General features: G+C 33.9%; 1 protein-coding gene across 17 annotated transcripts in view; it reads right to left on the bottom strand.

Moving 5' to 3' along the window:
* scrib (scribble planar cell polarity protein) overlaps window positions 1-25,410 on the bottom strand; it is a 327,417-nt gene that overhangs the window by 9,728 nt on the left and 292,279 nt on the right. For 14 of the 17 annotated variants that reach the window (XM_088256718.1, XM_088256716.1, XM_088256709.1 and 11 more), the window contains 5 exons: window positions 4,413-6,200; window positions 3,572-3,677; window positions 2,523-2,694; window positions 1,652-1,814; window positions 255-341 (listed from right to left, as the gene is read on the bottom strand). In XM_088256718.1, the coding sequence (XP_088112844.1) occupies window positions 255-341; window positions 1,652-1,814; window positions 2,523-2,694; window positions 3,572-3,677; window positions 4,413-6,200 (2,316 nt within the window). The remainder of the gene's footprint in view (window positions 1-254; window positions 342-1,651; window positions 1,815-2,522; window positions 2,695-3,571; window positions 3,678-4,412; window positions 6,201-25,410) is intronic. The other 3 variants (XM_088256722.1, XM_088256721.1, XM_088256720.1) reach the window with 1 other exon arrangement.

Here is a 25,410-nt window from a genome sequence, read left to right on the forward strand (position 1 = left end):
TGGTAGTGAAGTAGAGTTTCTAAGTGGTATTACACAAAGTGAATGATGACTGATAAGGAGAGTGTTGAGAGTGAAATCCGAGGTGATTTCTTTTATACAAATCAATATGATTTGGAAGTGATGATTGAATGACATTTCATTAGCTGGTTTTAAAATTGGGTATGTACCGATACGTTGGAATGACATTAATTTGTAGAAAATACATTATGGTTATTATAAATCTCGGTGAATGACGTCTAAAAGGAAAATCTTACCTCGGCAGGAGTCATCTCAGGGATGATGTGGTTATTGCCGACCACTTCATCCATCGTCTTCATGACCATTTGTGCCTTTATGGCGTCCTAAAAATATCAACCAATCTCAATTCATGGCACATACACGAGTGGAGTATGGAAAGTCAAATAGCTGTGTAATTAAATCTCACCAATAGATGTCTCTAGTGAAGTTCTAGTGATTCAAGAAAAATGTTTAAAAATTGGTTAATATATATAGAGCTTTCAATCATTTGAGTAGTGTGGTTGTCAATAATGGGTAGGATTGGTGAATGTTACACGTGTGTAAAGTAATCACTTAATCACTTAATCAAATAAAGCCTATGACGGTCGTCAGCCCCGTAAATGCCCAGACTTCCATATTCTTCTTCATCTTTGAGGAGATGTCAAAAAATGAATTAAAATGTAACTTTATTTTAAAATCACTATAAATATTTTATTATAACTTAATTATAGTGTCTACCAGTTTCGAAGCTAACCGCTTAATACTAATATTAATCAGTATTGTTAAAAAAGCGGTTTGCTTCGAAACCGGTAGACATTATTATAAAACAGTTATAGCGATTTTAAAACAAAGTTACATTTTAATTATAAAATGGAAATTTACAAAGTGAGTGCTTCAAATATAAATTACATTCAAATAGCTGTTTTGGACTACCCAAAATAGGGACACACTCTCACAAGTGATAATGATTAAAGAAAACACTTGTTTTTTACCACTTGAGTTTTATTATAGACTACATGTTTCAGAAGTTAAACTTCCATCATTCAGGTCTGTATAATAACTAAAATATAAAATATAAAATTGTTCTATAAATACATTTAGTTATTTAATTTTAATTTTAGTTACTATACAGACCTGAATGTTGGAAGTTTAACTTCTGAAACATGTAGTCTATAATAAAACTCAAGTGGTAAAAAACAAGTGTTTTCTTTAATCATTGTAACATGTCTTACCACAAAGTTAATGCCGAAACAATAAATAAAATCTCACAAGTGATAGTTAACGTCGGTGGGACCCGACACGACACATTAAGAAGAAGAATTTATGGCGTTCATCAGTCATAAACTTAATCCCCCTAGCCGTACAAATATACTAGATACGCCTGGTAAATTATTGTCCGAATACAACAAGCCGTATCCCATATGAAGCGCCCTTGAGGTATTATTTTACGAAAATGGCGCTATATAAGTTATCCAAATCTATTATTATTATTATATGTTCATGTACAGAAAAGTATACCTGCAACCACAGAAACATTTGTGAAGGAAGAAACATTCGTCTTCATTCTTCGTTTCGACCACGGGAATTCAAATTGAACGGGAATCCAGATTGAATGAGATCCCCGGAGATCATGGTTATAGTTGGGTATAGCTACCTGTTCGAGGCTTCGCAGCCTGGCCTGTCTCCAAGCGGCGCGGCGCTGCGCCTTCTCCGCACGGGCCTCCTCCGCGCTCAGCACGGCGCCCCCCGTGACCCCCGCCTGCCGCCGCCTCTCTGCTTTGGCGGACGGTGCTAGCAAGGCCGCACCTCCACTCCATCTGTTTGGATAAACAATATATCAGATGGATGCAGCGAGATCCTTAAACAACTGCAGTATGTCAGTGAAGAGCTTTTAATTGTCAAAAAGTAAATATAGGTACATAATAGTTCACCAGAGACCTCTATCTTGTCCTAGCGAAAAGTTTGGGTTAAGTTCATTCTAATGTTATCAACTGAAATGATAGTAATTGAAGTATAATCAATACATATCAGCAGGGCTTTTATCAAATAACGCGAGGGAACGGCATTCCAGCACCTTTTATAAAGATTATTTAAAAAAAATCAATTTGACAAAATAATGTTTGCACTTACGTAATTACAATCTTTATTTATATAATTCGTAAAAAGGATAAAATATGGCATTGTAATGAATATTTAAATGATATTTGAATATATATTTTTTTATATTTCTTACTTAATACTTCAGGAAACCTGTTGAAGAGGGCAACAGGTTGTTGCCGAAACTAGTTGGTTAAATAAAAATGTGAGTGGATCAGAACACAAAGTATTTTTATTTCTCGAAATAATATATCAAGATGATCAATAATATATCAAGTTAATGCTTTCAATATTCAAAACATATATTTTTTTAGTAGAAACCCTGAAATGAATGAGTTCCGGGACCTATTTCGTTTTAAAAAAAAGTCCTGCATAATATAGATGAAAGCATGTCACTTTTGTTGATAGCATAGATGAGAGTATGTTACTTTTGTTTATCCAAGGGCTCCGGGTCGGAGTCTTCCTCGTCACTGTTCTGGTTGGGGTGCTGGTCCATGGCCCAACTGGCCAGTTCGGCCCTCGTGAGAGAGGCGATCTTCTTATCCTCGTCTTGCTTCATTCGCTCTATCTCATCCGCTGACAAGAAACTGAACACTTTTTCTGTAAATAATAAATACATAAATTAAAATGAAATAAGTTAATGTAAAATGTTAATATGAAGCACTTGTATAAGACCACTTTTTGAGTTTACTATTATAAACACAACTAGTTTTCGGAACTACAAATGTACTCGAAACCAGCCGTGTTCATAATAAAAAAACTCAAAGAGTTTGCGATAATATCTGTGGTTGATTTTGAGTAAGCTTTATTTAGCAGAGACCCTTTTAAGCGTATGCAAGATCTTTAATTATCGTATCAAGATGTCGTTAGGTGGGGAAGACAACGAAGAAGACAATGGTATGCGCATGTGAGGAGAATGGAACCATCCAGACTCCCCCACATTGTGTCGCACACCCAACCCCAAGGTAGACAATCCCTGGGTACACCGAAGAGATGGACTGACAGCTGGGAATCCACATGATGAAGAAGATCCTTAATGAATTATTTCACATACTGTGAGACGACTGTAAACATGATCTTCCATTTTTTACTTACTTACTTATAACCCTTATTCGCACCCAATGGTGCATAGGGCACCGCATCGAATTGACGCAGTGTTATCTTGATCATTACTTGCATGAAGGCAAGGTGATCACTCTTGCGCTTCAGGAACCAGTCCAGGATAATATTAAATAAATATTACAGTGTAAAATCACTAATATTTATTTTCAAACCCCCTGGGAATCGAACCCGGGACCTCCAGCACGGTAGCTTAACACGCTGACCATTACACCACGGAGGCGGACAAAATTTGAAGATTTATAATTTGACCAGTTATTTTATTCACAACGTTTTGGGTGTGTTTAAATCTTTGTTGGTAACTGGAGAAACCTAGAATTGCGAAGGACATTAGAGTTATGAGCGAGGGATCGCTTACCTGGTTTTGGAGATGGTTTGTGACTCTCTTCCATGGCATTCTCAAAGAACTTCTTCTTGTCGCTAACCGAAGCTTTGACCAGATTTCCACTGTGAGGCGGTGAAACCTTCATAAATTAAACAAAATTAGTTTTACAGATCGAAGCGCATCAAAATTAACCAGTATTTCATTATTGAAAAAATATCTGAAAATAAATAACATCGGAGGAAACGTAAGGAAAGTCAAATTAATATACAAAAGTTGTTTGTTAATATAAATCAAAGTACCAAAAATAAAAAGTAAAACTCAACCATAGGGAAACTTCTAGATTAAAATAATATCTACAGAAGTAAGTACCAAATCAAAACCGTACATGCAAATTAATTAAGGGAAACAAAATATAATACAAAAGGCTGGAAATCATAGAAATTTTATCATCAGTACACTAATTCACTGCCGTAACTGAAACAATGTATGACACGTCGTTTTAAAATAAGGGGCATATTTAGTTAAAAAAAAAAAAACTTTGTGGAATAATGTGATGATTTAAATATAAAAATTAAATACATGAATAAGACTACTTTATTGAGTTTATTAATGTAAACACGACTAGTTTCGAGAACTACAGATATTCTTATCAACAAGTGAAAATACAAACTGACTAGTTTGTATTTTCACCTATTAATGAGAACATCTGTAATTCTAGAAAGCAGTCGTGTTTACATTACATTGCCTTTTGGCATTGAACCAGCGATGTAACCAAGTAATTAGTTGGTAAATCGTAATTGATGATGTTGAATAATATGACAAGTGCCAATGGATTGTTTCAGTTAGCGTGAAGTTTCAGTCGCAGGTGTCATACCTCGCCGAGAATGAAGTGCTTCTTGGCTTGCACCGCGCCGCCGGCCTCCCTGCCAGTGAGCGCGCTACTTGTCGCGGGCGAGGGGCTACACGGGGCGCTGAACATCCGACTCACGAGGGGCTCGTTAGGCTTCAGTGAGGTGTTTTGGACAAATGTGGAGTGTTTGTACGGGCTCGGTGCCAGGGAGCTGAAGTGCACGCGTCTCTCGGTGTATGAAGACCGGGGGGACGTGTCGGTGGAAGCGGCCTTAATAGAAGACTGCAGCACCCGCTGGGAATAGGATTCCACTTCCGATTGCGACGAAGGAGAAGCCCTTCCTATTGAAGCCAGAGGGACCGAAGAATCCCTCACAATGTACGGGTTGTAGGCCCCGGACACTGTCGAAAGCGGCGGAAACGTCTTTCCGGTAATGGGGAACGTGGCAGATTGAGGAATGTTAACACTCGCCCTGTGCGACTCGCCCGAGAAGAAGTACTGATCCGATTGAACATTCGTAGCGGGATAGACCGGAGTGTAAATTGGCTGGGAGTATTCCCCGCTGAGTTGGGTCTCGCTAGGGTGCAAGCTGCAAGGTACGTTCGGAATGTGAGATATGCTGGGCAACGTTCCCAAGTGCACTTGGATGAGTTCGGGACTTTTGACTCTTTCCCTTTCTGCGCTGTCGACTGTTTCGGGGACAATGGGAGTCGTCGGATAAGAGTAAACAGGCGTTACTGGACGAGCGGTGACTGGCGTTATAGGGCGAGTAACAGGAGTGATTGGGCGAGTGATCACAGGAGTGATTGGGCGAGTGATCGTAGAGGTGATCGGGCGGGTAACCGCGGGAGTGATCGGGCCAGTAACTGCAGGAGTAATCGGTTGAGAGAAAATCGAGGCGTTAGGTTGAGCGGTAAAAGGTTCCGCTGCTGGAATTACTTTCACAGAGTCTATGGTTACTACGGATGGATAAGTAACGGGTGTGGAAGGAGACAGTATTTCGGACATTTTATTAAACGGATTGCTTGGCTCGTCGGAATCGGAACTCAGTTGCGAAGCCAGCGGTGGGGGTTTACCCACAAATACGTCATCTACGAGATGTTGACTCGAAGCGACGGGAAAAACAGATATCTGGGCTGTTTCGCTGTAGAGGGACGTCCGTGGCGGTAATGTAGCGAGGTTGACAGGTGGCGGAAGTTCGGAATCGGTACTGTCGAAATCTACAGGGGGCAACGGCGGACGATCCGAGGGTTTCAATATTTTCTTGAACTTAGGTTTAGGCGGCGGCGAAGGGGGCAGAACGCTTTTAATGTCTTCGACGGAGTAGATCTGCTCTCGCGTACCGAACGACGGCGGAGGCGGAAGGATGATATCGGAATCGCCGATAATTATATCTGAGTGTTCGCTGATAAATGAGGATTTGGCGTCGAGCACGCCGGTGGAGAAATGCGGTTTGAAGTTTGCGATAGAGATTCTGTTAACGGGAGTATCGGCGCATGCTTTGTTAGTATCGGAAGGTGAGTCGGTGTCGGGGATAGGCGTCAAGGCTACATCGTGCAGTGAGGACTCCTCGAAATCCCGCTGGAATTCCTTGATGGGCAGGCTGTCGAAGCTGACTTTCTTCGCGGCCGGTTTCTTGGGGACACTTTCCGGGGGGTCTTCTTCGTCGATGCAAGTCCCGTAGGATGCTGTGCGGTGGTGGGGGTGGGGGAGGGACCCCGTGGGGGCGAGGGAGGAGGGTCTAGCTTTGGGTAGGGTGGAGGCGGCAGCGGATGTTAGCGGAGGCTGCGGAGCCGAGCCCACAATGGTCGGCTGTATAGGAAAAAATAAATCAAAACCAAAATGAAATACTTCGTCGAAACAAGAACACATCTGATCCATACTTATAATGTTGGCACTGTTCTTTCAACTACCTAACCTTCATTCAATTATGGAATGTTGACAACAACATCTCGGTTAAGTGTAGAGTTAGGCACCGGTTGATGTGGTCAACATTAAATGGTGCTCTCATTCTGCAAAAAACCATGTCATTGCAAGACACAACATATCATTGCAAGACACGACATGTCATTGCAATACACAACATGTCATTGCAATACACAACATGTCATTGCAAGACACGACATGTCATTGCAAGACACAGCATATCATTACAAGACACAATGTGTCATCACGAGATATGATATGTCATTGCACGTCACCACATCAAATTACATGGTAAAACATTAAATTTTCATCAGTTATTTTGCTCTGCGCGGCTTAACTTCTTAAAATGATTAAAAGTGAACAGTGATTCCATTAAAATTACAGATGGACCTTGAGATGTAGTCATGTTTAAATATTTCCAAGTGTTAGTGAATTGAGTAGTCTGCAAAGAGAGTGTGAGTGTGTTAGTTATCTTACAAACCACCAAGTACGCATGCACCTGATTTGTAAACGTGAAACTTGAGCGGTTCGGGCAGCTCTAGTAAAGAAGCTTGTAACTGTGAGATGTGCTGCCTAAAATGGTTGCCGCGTTGCGAGTAATCGGTCTAGAGGCATGGGTATATTGAAAAGCTGAAGGTGAAAAGTATATAAAAGAGAATATATTCAAACAACTAATGTGATCGGGTCATATTTCATATTTTAACATGTAACAGTAATAATAAATTATAGCGAAAGAAAATTATCTTTGAGTCAATTTAAAACGAAAACAAAAATTATAAAATTATCGGTGGCAGGATTCAGAGACAAGATCGAATATATTTTTAAATGATATATTTATTTTTACAGTTAACATTCTCAGATTATCATTAAAAAATAACTTCAAACATTGACGAGCTGTCGTCAGATATATTACAAAACAATTTGATTCAAATTTTTCTTCTCCATACATTCACACCGTGAAATGATAAATTTATATGCGTGTATATAATATGATGAATGATGTAAGTGCCCAGAACGCAGATCATACAAATATCTTACAATAATTCAAACAGTATCCTCACATTGTCAATAACTATGATTGAAAAACTAAACATTCATTTTCAGCAACAGTAAGCTAGGAAAACGTTTTAAAACAGACAAATGTGACATTTAGTATCAGAATGCATCATATCCATTTCTGTAGTCTGAGATAATCAAGAAAAACGTCACAAAAAACGCGCTAAGAATGTCAAAAATGAAGATTTTAAGGAGCATATCTGACAAGAGTCTACAAGATAGAAAAAAGAACACCAGGATAATAGAAATATGCGAGATCGAAGATGTCGTTAGGTGGGGAAGGCAAGGAAGAAGACAATGGTATGCGCATGTGAGGAGGATGGAACCATCCAGACTCCCCCACATTGCATTGCACAGAGAACCCCAAGGTAGACGTCTCTGGGCAGACCACCAAAGAGATAGTTTGACAGCTGGGAACCCACATCGCAGGAGGCTAATCTCTCTTAAAAACAGGCCACAAGGCTTATACCAAGAAGAGAAATATTTGTTTATTAAAAAAACATATGTGATATATCTGCTATATTATTGCCTGAACGCAACACGCTGTACCCCGCATGTTTCACCTTTAATATTTCAAGGTTAATATCGCTGGCTACCTCATTTGCAGAATATGTTGATTGATATAATACATTCAATACAAAATATATTTGTAAAAATATCCTTAAGAATATTATTACGAAAAATTATCCGGCGACATCTTATATTAAGAACCTCTGACTTGCAAAAGATATAAGATATAAAAAGGGTTCGGTCATGATACTAAAAGTCACAAACATTGTATTTTTGCAATGAATAGAATACTGCTTTAAAATAAAAAGGGTTGGGTTAGGTTAGGTTAGGTTAGGTTAGGTTAGGTTAGGTTAGGTTAAAAGTTATACTAAAAGTCACAAACATTGTATTTTTGCAATGAATAGAATCCCGCTTTAAAACAAAAAGGGTTGGGTCATGATACTAAAAGTCACAAACATTGTATTTTTGCAATGAATAGAATACTGCTCTAAAATAAAAAGGGTTGGGTCATGATACTAAAAGTCACAAACATTGTATTTTTGCAATGAATAGAATCCCGCTTTAAAATAAAAAGGGTTGGGTCATGATACTAAAAGTCACAAACATTGTATTTTTGCAATGAATAGAATACTGCTTTAAAAAATAACTTTGCGTAATATAAACATCACGTTTTGTCCTGAGCACACATCAATATATTAAAATTATAGATCTTCATATCAACATGGCCAACGAAATTCCGTTAGCTGTTAGACTTTACATAAAGTATCAACAATTCCTATGTCAACAATTCTTCAAGGCAGGAAATAATATTGAGTTTTCTTTTGGAAAGAGTGGAAGAAAAATCTGTTCTTGAAGGGTTGACATTCTTTAAACTTTGAACACATTGACACTTAACACATTGAACTTTGAACACATTGACCCTTAATTAACCGTTTTAGCGCTATAAACTTTTGATGGAATTATCTACAAACACGATTGGACTTATCAGCACTAAAATAGTAAGGTAGAAAGTATTTATTAACAAAATTATCAATTATAAAAAAACCGCAGTTTTTCAAATATCAAAGGGTGACAACTATTTAAATTTAACAAAAAATTTATCATCGAGATTCTCAAACGATTTTTCTACTCCAAAATGCAACACCAAGCAATTTCAGCAAAACTTCAAATATTTGGCAATCAAACATTTCAATAAACTCCCTAAAGAAATAAAAAAATAGATGATATAAAAATCCTTAAGAAAAAAATTAAAGCTCTATACATTTAAATCTTAAAAAAAATATATAAAAAAAAACTATTATATCTTTTATTATATAACATTAAACCACGAGTGTAAGTCCCTTTCCAAGCACAAGAGCACAGACTCTTTTATGGAGAGGCACAGCGAATCAAAATATAAAAGTTCTCCATATGTATAAATGATTAAAATGTTATTATGTTATAAATAAAAATGTAAATATATTAAATGAATAAAAAAAATTAAAAAAATTCACCCTTTTTATGACATTTTATTTTTATTTTACAAAATTTCAATCGTCTTGTCATTTGAGTTGATGCCAAATGTCAACTCATTAAGGATGGGAAAGGTATTTTTACCCGTTAGGTCGATTGATGCTTAGCCATCAATCCTTAATAATAAATAATCTGTCTTTTTCGTGTTTAGCCAGATGGTTTTAGTAAAAGATAGTGGCATTAAAATTGAAATTAAAAATGGATACACGAAAAAGCTAAACGAATCAATGAAAGTAGAATAAAGTTCATTGTGGTAGTCAATGCGTTTAAAGAAAATGCAGTCGTGTGTCAAACTAAATTAATTTCATTTTAATTTAATTAAACACCTGAATAATCCACTGAATTAACTGAAATAACAATATATCCGCTACATATCTTAACAATATGATCACATTCAATAAAATACATATTATAATAGTACCTTAATGTATAAATATATATTTGAAATAATGCTAATGATTTTATCTTACTATGAATTGTTTTATCCGTTTGGAACTTTTACAAAGTAAAGAAGCAATTTATTGAAATAAAAAGGTGGAAATCCAATTGAAAGAAAATATTTAAATAATATATTATTTTCTTTATATATATTTATATATTTTACATTTCTTCAAACTACATAAAAGATGTTTTCTTGCCAGGATTGTATTATTTTAATTTATAAAAAAAAAATAAACAGTTCAGTTTTTATTATGTGTGGTAAGTTTGTAATGTTTTTTTTTCTTTACATGTATGTACAAAAAGAGTAGATGGATAATAATTATGAAATTGTATTTTTTTCATCCATCCTGGTAAATGAAGAGTCTACTGTACACATTGAGAGTCAAGACATTTAAAACATTAGAACCAAACACGGATAAAATTCACATGAAGAAATTCTCATATATTCATTTATAAGTGGTCATTTACTACAATATACAAATGTGTAAAATGACGAATTTTAAGTTATTTCAATAAGTCTAACGATATTAAAATGTAGATAGGTATATGGTATGATATACAAAATATTGTGTTCCCTTCATTTCATGGCAAGAAAATGCCCGCGTAAACAAATTAAAAAGACTACAAACGTTTTCAATTAACCGCCCTACCCATATGAATATACGTGACACGTCTGCTATATTATCGCCTGAAAGCAACAAGCCGTATCCCATTTGTGATACGTCAAATTGTTCTTACTTGCCCTACGCATAAGAATGTGTCATACGGCGCATTCAGTATTTTGAGGTCAATATCGCTGGCTACCTCATTGCAGAATATGACAAGATTATCTTGATTGACATATCGCTCACTCCTTTCAAGAACGTCATAAATCAAAAAACTTGATTTTTCAGGAGAACGTTTTTAAAGTTTAAAAATATAATACAATGTATTAAAAATAAATATCAAGCTACTTATTAAACTTTTTATTGTGCAACGTATCTTTTTAGGTAAAACCTAAAGGTTTTTTCTCCATTTGAAAAATATTTAGTATTTAAAAAAAAAATAATACCTTTTCTTCAAAATGCAAAAAACAACACTTTCTTTCCTGTAGCGGGTAAATATTAAGTTAAAAATATGCCGCTTTTGCTGGGATATAGTACATTTTCTGGACATTCCAAAAACATACACAACTGAAAATTGATGATTTTTTATTTATGACGTTCTTGAAAGGAGTGAGCGATATTACATTCAATACAAAACATATATGTAAAAGAATTTAATAGATGTTACTCCAAAAAATTATCCCGTGACATTTTATGTTGAGAGCCTCTGACTTGCAAAGGATATAAAAAGGATCATAAATACTTAAAACAACTCAAAATTTTTTCGTAACTTGAATTTTTACTTGTAAAAGCCCTCTAGGCGTTTGTGTGAATAAATAAATAAATGGGTCTTTTGTTTAAAAAAAATTGTCTGGTACATTGCAAATAAGTATTGTTATTGAGTAATCTTATGAAAAATGAATGATGAGGATTTTCTACGTACTTTTTTAAAAATTACCAGAGGTAGGGCGGTTCATTTTAAATAATTTAATTACAAATCCAAAGTGTAGAATACCCAGATTTGCGAACAAGACACACTCAAAATGTTGTGCAACAGAAATGACTCGTCTTATTTAAGATTGATAAAGTGAATTGGGGATGTGATAGAAGAATGTAGAAAGTAAAGTCGAATGGAAATGAGTTTAATATAAAACAGCTATTTATTTATACCCGTCAATCAGAAGGCTTCATAGCGACATACCCCTAGAGAATGGTATGTAATAATAAGCCCATTTCATTCAGTCTTTTAAATATCAATATGCCAGTCGAGACGAAAGAAAACTTCTGTACTCTTCTTACTAATTCAAGATATACGACTAGCCAACCGTTATTTGTGAATTTTCTATAAAGCCAAAATGCGACATCTCAGACAATATGATAGATGTTCGAACGGTGATATCCAAAGTCATGGTTTTTGAAAGAAATAAATGTAGATTTGGATGTCAAAACAGACAAAAAGGGGTCTCACGTATGTTTTGTATGGGAAAATTATTGAATGTGTATTAATCAACTTCGCTTCAAAGTTGGCTTTGATTCCCGCCAAGTGCAAAATAAATTTAAAGAGAAAGATTTATTTTCAATTGGTCAGGATGTTTGTGATTTATTTTTCACATTTACCTTCCCTATTCTTACTATCCTACCTGCGGACAAGCTTCTTAAAGTAGAGGCTATGCGGGTTATTCTTTTTGTTTTTGTTTAAAACTATTTTAAAAACTGTGCATTATAATGTTGAGCCAAAACCTGACACACAAATAGTGAGGATTAAATTACGCAGATTCATAAAATGTTCGTCTCTTTCATACGCTCTTTATCGCGTCATTTATGTACCTCTATTACACAACTACCCAAGGACCCCAAAAATTTCACGTTGGATTTTTACAAAACAGGAGTTGAAAGACCCCAAGAGGGATGGTCCGACGGCATAGTCGCTGTGGGGTGTAAAAACTGGCTGCAAGCAGCAACCAACCAGAGGAAATAGAAAGAAGGGGGAGAGGCCTATATCCAGCGGTGGAGGACAGAGGGCTCATGAAGAAGAAGAAGAAGATTGCACAAGATCAGATAAGCTATATCCACAAATAACAGTGTCGCCAGTCGCACATACAACCGTGACATTATCATAAACATCATGACACTTTGTGATCACACAATTCACTGTTTGCAATCATCTTCGCATTCATTTATCTCAACGAGATAAATTCAGAATCTCTACGGTTATATTACGCTTACAGATCGACAAACTCTTACAAAATTTACTCTTAGTTAAATCGGGCTAGGATTATTCAAATTGAAGATTGGTCTCATCGACCAGTGGCAACTACTCTTTTTTTATACTTAAAAGGATGAAATTACAAAAAAAATAAAAAATTTGAAATTACGAAATGAAGTGAAGAGAGTAAAATTAAATTCCTAAAAATGGACAAACGAACAATAATTTAAAATACTACTTGTATTTTATAGACGTAAATTACAATTATTCAAGAAAAAACTTGGTAATTCCGTAATTTATTAAGTGATAACACACAGATCGTAAATGAAAAAGATATCTATGTTGACCCTTTCCCGGCTAAATATTGAAGATTCCAGTAAGATAAAGAGTTTAAGTATATCATCGCCTAAATGCCAAACTATTCTAACTGCATATAAAGACAAATTTTAGGTGGAGGCAAATAAGCTTTCCATAGTGATATTAGTAATGTTAGTAAATAACCACTCACCGACTTCTTCTGTCTACCGGTTTCGAGACGTACCCGTCTCTTCGTCAGGACATACACTACAATTTAACAATCATGATTGTTAAATTGTAGTGTATGTCCTGACGAAGAGACGGGTACGTCTCGAAACCGGTAGACAGAAGTAGTCGGTGAGTGGTTATTTACTAACATTACTAATATCAATTAAAATGTTTGACCACAAAGTAAGTGCTTTGAATATAAATAATATTTCCATAGTGAGTTCTCTCAGTCATTTTGGTGGTTTTTTTTATTTGAATATGTACATTCATAATGTTTAAATAGCTATTTATTTTAGCTGACAACTTAAATACCTATTTCAAATTTACACAGTAAAATCAGCAAAAAAAAAAACAAATCAATGTGCTTAAAATAAATACATGCATGATCTGTAAAAGATTTGGAGGTCTACGACATATTACCGGGAAAGAGTTTAAAAAATATTTGTTTAAAAGTGAAACTCACATAGTAACTTTAAATATTTGAGATTTTACTACTAACAGCATATTGTTGGGAAAGAGTCAACAAAATCTTTTGTTTAAAAGTAAAACTCAAATAGTAAGTTTTATTATTTACGGCATATTGTCGGAAAAGAGTCAAATCTTTTGTTTAAAAGGAGAACTCAAATAGCAAGTTTTACTATTTACGGCATATTGTCGGAAAAGAGTCAAATCTTCTGTTTAAAAATAAAACTCAAATAGCAAGTTTTACTATTTACGGCATATTGTCGGAAAAGAGTCAAATCTTCTGTTTAAAAATAAAACTCAAAAAGCAAGTTTTACTATTTACGGCATATTGTCGGAAAAGAGTCAAATCTTCTGTTTAAAAATAAAACTCAAATAGCAAGTTTTACTATTTACGGCATATTGTCGGAAAAGAGTCAAATCTTCTGTTTAAAAATAAAACTCAAATAGTAAGTTTAACTATTTACGGTATATTTTCAGGAAAGAGTCAACAAATCTTTTGTTTAGAAGTAAACTCAAATAGCTAGTTTATCGTATAAACTGATGATATTACACGAGAAAACAATAAGGCTATATATAAACATGTAGATATCATGTTGTGTGTAGTATATAGTTAAATTCTAATCTCATATCCGTATGTAAACATTCAGCATTATAACAACAATGATTATTACCGTAAAAACATTTAGACATTTCACACACAGAAGAATACCACATCGACCACATTTAGAGATAAAATAGCTTATATTACGCGCGATTGGTGCAAAATACACCCAATCGTCACATTTCACACGGAATAATTTAGAAAGACGGTCAATATACATTTGTTGACACTCGATTACAAATACAATGACACTACGTAATCACAGATATATAATAATTCTCGAGAGCGATCCGTAAAAATAGTTTATACACTGGTTTTATACATATTAATTATTACATTGGTTCTGAGCCAAATTCTATTCATTCGTGGGACGAATTCATGGCAAAATTTATATTCATACATTTAGATAATATATTATTTTTCTCTAGCGCTAAGCGCTCATCAATATATGTGGTCGTGTATAATACAATAGTTTTGCAAGAACCTTAGGTCTAATAAATCGCTCACTCCTTTCAAGAACGTCATAAATCAAAATTCATCAATTTTCAGTTGTGTATGTTTTCGGAATACCCGAAAAATGTACTATATCCCAGCAAAAGAGGCGCATTTTTAACTTAATATTTACCCGCTACAGGGCAGAAAGTGTTGTTTTCGCATTTTGAAGAAAAGGTATTGTTTAATTATTTTTTTAAATATAATAAATATTTTTCAAATGGAGAAAAAACCTTCAGGTTTTACCTTAAAAGATCTGTTGCAAAGTAAAAAGTTCTACAAGTGGCTTGATATTTATGTTTAATAAATTGTATTATATTTTTAAACTTTAAAAATGTTCTCCTGAAAAATCGAGTTTTTTGATTTATGACGTTCTTGAAAGGAGTGAACGAAATGTCAGAATTACACTTTATACATTTAGATAATAAAATAATTAATATACAATAGACTCCCGATGATTGAGGGTAACATTGACAGGCTTGTGAATTGTGCATCGACTACTTTGTAAGTCATAAGCCAAGTTGCAAATTACCTTGGGTCACATTGGGCCGCATTGCAGATTAATATCCACAATGACGGGACCTTAACAAGCTGCTCTCCGGCATTACCATTACACAGTGAGGCGTCCTGTCCAACATTTTGGCCATGCTCCAGCCTAAGAAGACCGAGAAGAAAGCGCAACAAAACGGCGGCTCCACTTTCCTGCCTTCAGACTCAGCCGACGTCATTTTTCACTTATAATTTTTTTTAATTTTCTCTCATTATCATTTTCATATCATAATCCATACCTGTATAAGCGCCCTTGAGGTAGCTTTTTACGGAAATGGCGCTATATAAATCATCCAATATTATTATTATTATTATTATTATTAACTAGGTAACCTATTAGCCAAGCCATTGGCCAAGCTGCAAATTACCTTGGGTCACATGAGCCGCATTTCAGATTAAAAGAGTAACTGGTTATATGGGGTCACAGTAACCAAGCTGCAGATTAACCGGGACAGTATTCGATTTTAGATTGTCAGTTGGCTCAGCCAAGTTGTAGATTAAAAAATAAAACTAGATTACTATCTTTACTAAGAAGACTAGTTTTTTTGACAGAGATTACCCTAGATGACTGGGAGTCTATTGAATTTGTGAATCTTATAATAATAAACACAACGAGATGTGAAAAAATTAGCTCTTAGCACACTATTAATTCTAGTAATTTTAAAATAGACCTCAAAACTCTACATATAGTGAAAAATTCATTGAAATGCAAAAAAACTAAGCTATTTCCCAAATAAAGTACGATTGCAATGTTGGCACATTGGAAAACATATTCGGATTCGGCAAATGAATACACGTCACCAGTGTAGACTTCTGCTAAATGTAGTTCAAAACACGTAAGCTCATTTAAAAAAGATTTACAACCTCATTTATTTAGGCTGAAACAATCCCATGGTTTGTTGTCAATCGCAACAATAGGACAGATGAGGCCAATTTTATAGGAGTAAGCATATAATCAATGCAATTTTATAATTGCAATTTGCAGTTTCATCATTATATTATAGAAAGAGGATAAAAACTTAATTGTGATATACTAAATCCAGTGACATATACACAAAGTTCGATCAAAATAACACAGTATCCCTCAATATTCACGGAGTTATGATTTGCAGTTTTGGATATTCTCAAATGGTATTACCATATGAAACAAAACAAAACAAAAACAATTCAATTGAAATGCACTGAATTTTGTTTTTAACATGTATCCAATTTTTCTATAATGTTCAGTTTTTTTAAAATGGAAATTGTGAAATGTATCCTTCATGTTTCTGAAATATACGAGATTGGACGGGAATCAGAAGTGTCGAGGCGCAGTTTAGAGCTGCCCGAGACAAGGACAAGTGATAGTTGACGTTAGGGGGACCCGATATGACACGCACAGAGGTAGAAGAATCCTTGGTGTAAAAAATAATCAGTTAAATGCTTCTTCTAATGAAATATTTCCAAAATCCCTGGATTTTACATTTCGCTCACTCCTTTCAACAACGTTATATATCAAAAATCGACAATTTTCAGTTGCGTATGTTTTCGGAATGCCCAGAAAATGTACTATATCTCAGCAAAAGCGGCATATATTTAACTTAATATTTACCCGCTACAGGGCAGAAAGTGTTGTTCTTGCATTTTGAAGAAAATGTTTTGTTTAACTATTTTTTTAAATAAACTAAATATTTTTAAAATGGAGAAAAAATCTTCAGGTTTTAACTAAAAAGATCTGTTGCACAGTAAAAAGTTCTATAAGTGGCTTGATATTTATTTTTAATACATTTTATTATACTCTTAAACTTTAAAAACGATCTCCTGAAAAATCAAGTTTTTTGATATAACATTGTTGAAAGGAGTGACCGATTTGTGAAAGGTGCTTCGCTAGCCAGAAGAAGTATAAATTTTGCATTTATGTTATTTGTAACCATTTCTTGGAATGTAACGTCCGTGAACACAGAGGGACGACTGTACCTTTACAGAATAACTGAATATACCACGTATTAAGGAATATTTCAATACCTGGTTTACCGATAATAGGCAATTAAAATTTGTCAAATCTAGATGTGTTTGGATTTAATATAGAAGGCTCTGCTCAGAGTTAGGAACTGTTATCCTGAGGAAATAAATGTAAAATGTGCATGATTTCACATCAATTATGGAATTGCGGCCATACAATCGAATGTCATTTAGAAAAATTAACTGCATAGATATTTAGTTTGTCCATACAAAAAAAAATCATGTCATTTTTATCATAGTAAGATCCGACATCAATCAACGTCAAATATATAATCGATACGTACTAATGAGTAAAAAATCTGGTTTAAGGTATTAAAAGATTTCTTAAACACATATTTTTTTACATAACTTGATTAATGAACACAATAATCATATTATTACGATAATAATATGTACAAATCTCTTAACCTGTTAGCCGGGCAGGACGTATAAATACGTCAAAAGGACATACGTGCTTGAAATATATGTTGCACCCTGGAATGGGCAGGACCTATATTTTCCAACAAAAAGGGTAATTAGTCATCCATACATGTCTCCACAAAGAATTTAAGACACGGAAGGAATCAGCATCATTTCGCTATTGAGAGTGGTGGACGTGTTCTGGGTGAGCAGTGAGAGTTACATACTTTACACTTACCAACGTATTTTTGTATTATATATATATTAAATAAAGCATTTTTTCACTCATTATAGAAGTAAATAAAGCATTTCAATAATAAACAATAAAATATTGATTTATTATTAGAAGAAAAAGTTTATTTTTTAACTTACAATATTCATTACGTATTATATATTATTTACTTATATTTTTACTTGATTTTTTCGTTGGTATTTTTTTCTATTTGTTTTGAATTTTGTATTTTCTTTTGTGATTTAAATATAAATAAACGAAAAATATATATTTCATAGTATTTTCATTAATTTAAGCTTAAATAAAATATATGAAATTACGTCCACCGGACGTGACGTACTGACACGTCTTAGCGAAAGCGTTGTATGTTACGTAATTAAAAAGTGAACTCCCCGGTTAACAGGTTAAATAAAGATCAATAATATCTGCGTTAAATAATATATCACAAACTCCGTCGCTTGCGTACTTTAAGGCTTATCTTCTTGGTTCGTAACTTCGGAATTGTTCTGGAAACATTTACAAATAAACATATTTGGATTTTTTTAAAGCATAATATGCCGGGTATTCTTAATTTCTTAAATACAGTCTAATAATACCAAATATGACCATTTCAAAGGTGGATTATTCATTTACATCATAATGGTCATTTGTGTAAGAGGCAATATTGGAATGTTTAATGATTAAAGTCAGATTTAAAGAAATTCAAAACTTAACAATCTTTATAATACGCCCAAATATTGGTGAGAATACTAGATTCACCTTCTGAATAAAGATTTTGTCTCATATAATGCACATCAACAATTAAAATATTTATTTTTGATACATACATTACTATTAGGCATCATTCAATATATATTTTGATGTATTTCAGATAAAAAGAGAAAAAAACTACATGAATATTTTTATTCTGTTCAAAATAGAAGTTAATATAGTAAATTTATTTTTCTTCTTTAAATTTTTGCGTAAAAAAATACGCAAAATATTTAAATGGCAAGACTAGAGTAATTTTAAAAATTAATACACATTCATTTCAAATTTTAGTTTAATTATAGAAAATTTTAATTATACACAATACGAAATCTTTAACTGATAAAAAGTGAATGAATGAGCTGCCTTTGAATTTATTAAAGAAATAATATAGCATTAATGCATCATATAAGTGCAGTTTGTAAAGAATTGCATTTATTTTGAATAAATCGTAATTTTCCAATATATAACTGTATTTAAGAAATTATGTTTGATACACAAATTAAAATAATCTAGGTTTACTAATGATCTAACAAATTATCTTAGTTTTTCTTTTAGTTTTCTTAATGACAACGAAGGTAATATTTTAAATGGTGATCTTTGTATTTAAAAAATAAACTAAAAATACCATCCACATTTCTGTATTTTTTTCTCAATCCTTAGCACTGGAGTGTCGCCGTAAAGGCGGCATGCATGGTTTGGCAAATTGCTTGAGTGCAGCCTCTATGACGGCAACTAAATTAAGTATTATTTCTTAATATTTTTAATTTAATATAATAATAATAAAACCCTCCGCACCCCAATGGTGCATAGGGCACTGCTTCATATGAACACAGTGTTATCTTGATCGTTTACACACGAAGGAAAGGTGATCAGCCCTCCGCTTCAGGTACCAGTCCAGGGTAAAATTGAATAAATATTACAGTGAAAAAATCACTTATATTTATTTGACCCCCCTGGGAATCGAACCCGGGACCTCCAGAACGGTAGCCGAGCGTGCTGACCATTACACTACAGAGGCGGACAAATTTTTAAAATTTTTAATTTATGGTCCTTTTTCTACTTTTCAGTACAATTGAACCATAATCATATTACAGTGATGCCTCACATAACAAACACTGCGCACAACAAATTTTCTGTTACATTATGCTACTCACGCAACGAACCACGCTTCATACAATGGACTGTATCGTATTTTATGTTGCCGCTCGAATGCTCCAAGGTCGCATACAGCCAATGCATTTGCACTAACATACAACATATCAACGTGGATGTAGAGGTGCTTATTGAAGAACACCAAGAAGAACTGACAACTGCACAGCTCCAAGCACTTCTAATCCAGTAACATGATGAAGCTCAAAGCAAAGCTTTATCTTACAACGAAGAGGGGCAATAAAGTCAATCAATCTCAACGGCTGCCATGGAGGACATCCTGGTCAAATGGAAAAAGATTCAGGAGTTTACCAACACTCACTATCCAAAATCAGCTGAGGCCAACAGGATCAACCATCTCTACAATGACACCCTTGCACATTATTTCCGGCAGGTGTTGAACAAGAGAGAGAAACAGACAACCTTGGAAAGGTTTTTCAAGAAGCCAGCAGCCAAAAAGCAAGACCCTGCAAGCTTCAGTAGACTCCTAAATCTGAGTCTGAGTAAAAAATCAAAATAAATGTGAGTGTCTTTTTCATGTTACAGTACCATATTTTATGATACAGAATGAATATCTTTGCTATGAAAACACTTTTTATATAATGAAATTGCTCCTGGAACAAATTAAGTATGTTATGCGAGGCATCATAGTAGTAGAAGTAGTTGTATACAATTTTGACGATTCTAGCAAGATAAAAAGTCGTGTAAAACTATATTTTTGCATACAGAAGAGAAATAGTTGCTTCGTTGAGTAGCATTATACCAAATGACGATGTATACAGTTCCTAGACATGATATAATAACACTAGTAAACCTAGATTACTTGACACTGTTTACAAATTGAGATTGGCACATTTAATATCACTTGACAACATCCATGCAGCGGTTTAACGGCTATCATTTAGCAATGCACGCAGCCCTGTTCTGCGCAAAGCTTCAATGCACAGAATAGAGAATATCTGCACCATACATTCACATAGAGTTTTCTAAGTTCCATGCTTTTCTATTCATATCCTTAACACAACTACCATATTTTACGGACTTTAATACACACGTTTTTCTTTTAAAAAGTTGCCTCCAAAATTTAGGCGGGTCTTATACTCAAAGATAATATAGAAATGTCCAGTGTTTGATTTAAAATTCCGGCCAGTTTTAAAATTGTACATATATTCGATACTGCGGAAAACTTATCTCTATCTGGCAACATTGTAGTGATGGGAATCACAATAAAAAATGTAGTCCACCACACTACACTACACATGTATTTGTACTACATAGAAACACACTATAATTGTGTAATGTAATATTTTCTGAGGTGAATACACCCCCTACTCCAGCAAGGATTTGAAGAGAGAAGTTCAGATAATGATTTTAGTGATTTTAAAGGTCAGTCTTGTTCTTTAAAATAATAGTATTTTATTTAGTCTGGCTTTGCAACTTAATAATAAAAATAAAACTAATTTTCTAATTTTTTTAAATTGCTTTTACATTAAGGAGCGTCCTTTAGTCCGTAGCGTTTTATAGTCCGTAAAATATGGTATGTCCAACAATTAAATTATAGACAAAATACTAATGAAGGTCCAATTTGACAAATGAATTTCATATTTAGAGAGGATTTTACAGGATTCGTAAGATACTATTATATTGACAGGTTCACTAGTTGAATAGGGTCTTTTCATAAAACGATTCTCAATGTATCAACTGTACGAGTCTTACGAAAAAAATAAACCAAAAATAAAATAAATAAAAAATGTGATAAACAAATTTTAGATAGTCGCTAAGGAATTTTTAACCTGATTTTTGAGTTTCAGTGCAATTGACATCTTTTTGACATCTTTTATTTGTTACTAACTGAACCCAGCTATGTGTTGCCGTGGCTCGAAAGTAGTCTGGTCAAATGGAAAAGAAAGAAAAGAGATAGCACACGTTTCTAATATGTCTAATTTCACAATGCTTGTGGGTATACAATATTTTAACAGCCACCAAGAAGCACGCTGTCTGCCATGAGAAAAGTTTAGAATTGCTTGTGTTGCTGTTACGTTCAATAGAAAGCGCTGCCACTGCGGTAAAAAATCATATTTAAAAAATCATGTCTTCACCTGTCACAAGTTAAAGCATGTTACCGGTATTTTTACTGATAACTCAACAGAGATGAAGAAGTTGTTGAGATGAATTCTGGGCATTTACAGAACTTACAACTTGTCACTGACTGGTCTTAATGTTACCTTATACATTGTGTGATATTCGCCATTAATTATTTTGGTTATAAGGATGAATAAAATTATCTTTAAATTATTATTTTTTTGAATATTTAAATAAAAAACAAATAAATTTGAAAAGACCCTATTGAATGACATGACACAGGAGACAATCAAAGATTTTTTCAACAGTACACGAAAATATCTATGGAGAAAAATGTACAATGTGATTGTATTTTAAAAGTAATGGGTACTTGATTATCGTAGTAATTAATTTATCAGAAAAAAATATGAGATGGAACTTGGAAAAAAGCAGATATTAAATACGTTGAAACAAAAGCTTGAAGAGACGTTTATTATATTTGGATTTTTCAGCTTAACTCTGTCTTGATAAAAAGGCATATATCCTTAGATTACATACAGGATAAAAAGTCGAAATAGAAGCTATACAAACGAAAAGAATTTCCTATTAAAACTATTGAGTAAAAATTAATTTTTTAAATATTTTTAATAATTATAGTATTGACTATGTAGTTAGAAATTTTCACTTCTTTGTTTAACAAAAATGTATTCTTAGTACATAACCATTTCCCGGTGGGTGGTTATATACTAAAATTACTAACAGTTTTGTAAAAAAAGAAAAAGTAAAAATTTATTATACACTGGCAATACAATATATTATATATTATATCATAAAGACAATATGTATCCTTGAACAGGGTAAAGTCAATATACAACCACAGAAATTATTAAGTCATCCTAATACTTCAATTTTTAGTTAAAATCTATTCTTAGATTAAGTATGACCAGTGTTTTAAATACATTCGAAATTTTCAATGAAACGTCAATTGGATGCACTAATTTATAGTTCTTATGGGTAAAAAAATGTGTATCAGTGAATACAGCAAGAGCAAATTACCCATTTTCGCTGAAAAGAGCAACCCTCCTATCGGATCTCATATATCGTTTTTTACGAAAACAAATCTTTACTTCAAATATGGGACGTACATCGAAAATAAAGATTTCCATTTGCAAAAGATTGCAGAGAGGTGATGAATTGCTCGTCCAGCTAAAATATGTTACATGTCCTTGTGGCAATCATGACACACTGATGAAAAAAAGAGGTTATCATAAATGACACGTCATATTTCATTACAATTTTTTTTTATAGAGAAAGATAATATGGTGCACCATTTTTTATATAAAATCCATTAGCAATGTGATTTTATATTCATCATTTTCTTACTCCTTTTAACCCTTATCTGCACCCAATGGTGCATAAGGCACTGCATCATATCAACGTAGTGTTATATTGATCACACAAAGAGACAATAATCAGTCCTGAGGTTGAAAGAGCAGTCCAGGGTGAAATCGAATAAAAAATTACATTTCATTCATATTTATTTTGACACCCCCGGGAATTGAATTCAGAACCTCCAGCACGCTAGCCAAATGCGCTAGTCACTACACTATAGAGAGAGGTATTCATGTTTTTTTTTAAATTATTTAAATTTGAGAAAAATAGAATTTTTAATTGACGATTATATTTTTATAGAACACTTTTTCAATAGTAAATATGATCCTTTTTAAAAACGATTAAAAAAAATATCGTATATAAATTACAGAAGTATTTCCCTAGAAAAGAATTACGGATTAAAATCATCAGTATAAATTATGATGCACCACACAATCAAACTCAATCGTAAGGAAAATATGTAGTAATAAAATACAATATTCATACTTTACAAATATATATGAACACATCATAGCATCAGACAAGATGGCGTTTGGAAAAGCAAACATGGAGTGCAAATCATTTCAAAACATAATATAACTGCAAACAATAAAGTAATGATCTACAGTTTAGTCATTTTAGCTCAAAATCAGGTGTAAATTTAAATGTTTTTTCAACTATGGGAAAATCAACCCTGGCTAGGTATCATAGGTGCCTCAACTTGATATGAAACATCTATTGTTCTTTACATATGAAAAAGGAAGCCTTAGCAACGTTAACCATTCTTTTCCGGCAGTTCGTTACTAACATTACACAAGTCGCTCACTCCTTTCAAGAACGTCATAAATCAAAAAACTTGATTTTTCAGGAGAACGTTTTTAATGTTTAAAAATATAATACAATGTATTAAAAATAAATATCAAGCCAATTATTGAACTTTTTACCGTGCAACAGATCTTTTACGGTAAAACCTGAAAGTTTGTTCTCCATTTGAAAAATATTTAGTTTATTTAAAAAAATAATTGAACAATACCTTTTCTTCAAAATGCAAAAACAACACTTTCTGCCCTGTAGCGGGTAAATATTAAGTTAAAAATATGCCTCTTTTGCTGGGATATAGTACATTTTCTAGGCATTCCGAAAACATGCGCAACTGAAAATTGACAATTTTTGATTTATGACGTTCTTGAAAGGAGTGAGCGAAGTGTACAAAGTGATTGCATAAGCCAGCCAAATGCCAGGTCGCAAGTCCTGGGATGCTCAGACTTCCATCTTTTTTCTTATTAAAAAAAGAATGATAAATTTCTATTTATATATATCAACATGCGCCGCATGACAGACGCCGTGGCGTAGTTGGGTAGACGCTCGACTGCGAAACTAGCGTCGCGGGTTCGATTCCCGCCAATTACAAAATAAATTCAAGAAAGATTTATTTTCAATTGTTCTGGGTGTTTGTGATGTATTTTTCACATTTATCTTCCCTATCCTTACTATCCTACTTGCAGACAAGCATCTAAAATAGACGCTTTGCGGGTTATTCCTTTTAAAAAAAACCATGAGACCTATAATAATGACATATCCATAGGGCGTTTGTCCACTACACGGAATTACACGGTATTTTACCGTCCAGCACATCAGTTAGCGTTTTAAAACGATGATTGGCTTGTGCTTTTGTCCATCTTTCTTTGTATCGGAGCTCTTGATCGGTCCGTGAACACGTTGCGCGTAAGTTCGATTACGCTAAACTGTCGTAGTTGCTTTCATTTTTCAAAACCGGACTGCCGGACGGTAAAATTCCGGGTAGTGGATAAGCGCCCATAGGGTGAATAATCCAGTGTCTGATATAAAAAATAAAGTTGAAAAAACATTATGAATTACGCTGTGACTCCCGTACATTGGAGCTACATTGACTAATTGCACATATACAATTGGGGGATGCATACTTGATGATCGTCATGCAAAGCGAGAGTTTTGTTTTTGTGTGTTTGTGTCATGCACATGCGGTGTGTGGTCAAGTCATAATACTCTCACAATGTAGATAGTACGCACACTGAAATGTCATCTCATTTGGGGGCTAGCTATATGTAAGGGTTACATTCATGTCATCTCCGTTAATGTAGGTAAATTATACATTACTGATAACCGATGGTTATCAATTGACCGAGCATCGATATATAAAAAACGAAGCCTTC

The sequence above is a fragment of the Brachycentrus maculatus genome, unplaced genomic scaffold, assembly GCF_059751285.1.
Source record: "Brachycentrus maculatus isolate JH-2025_06_01 unplaced genomic scaffold, ASM5975128v1 h1tg000065l, whole genome shotgun sequence".
NCBI classification, from domain to species: Eukaryota; Metazoa; Arthropoda; class Insecta; order Trichoptera; family Brachycentridae; genus Brachycentrus; species Brachycentrus maculatus.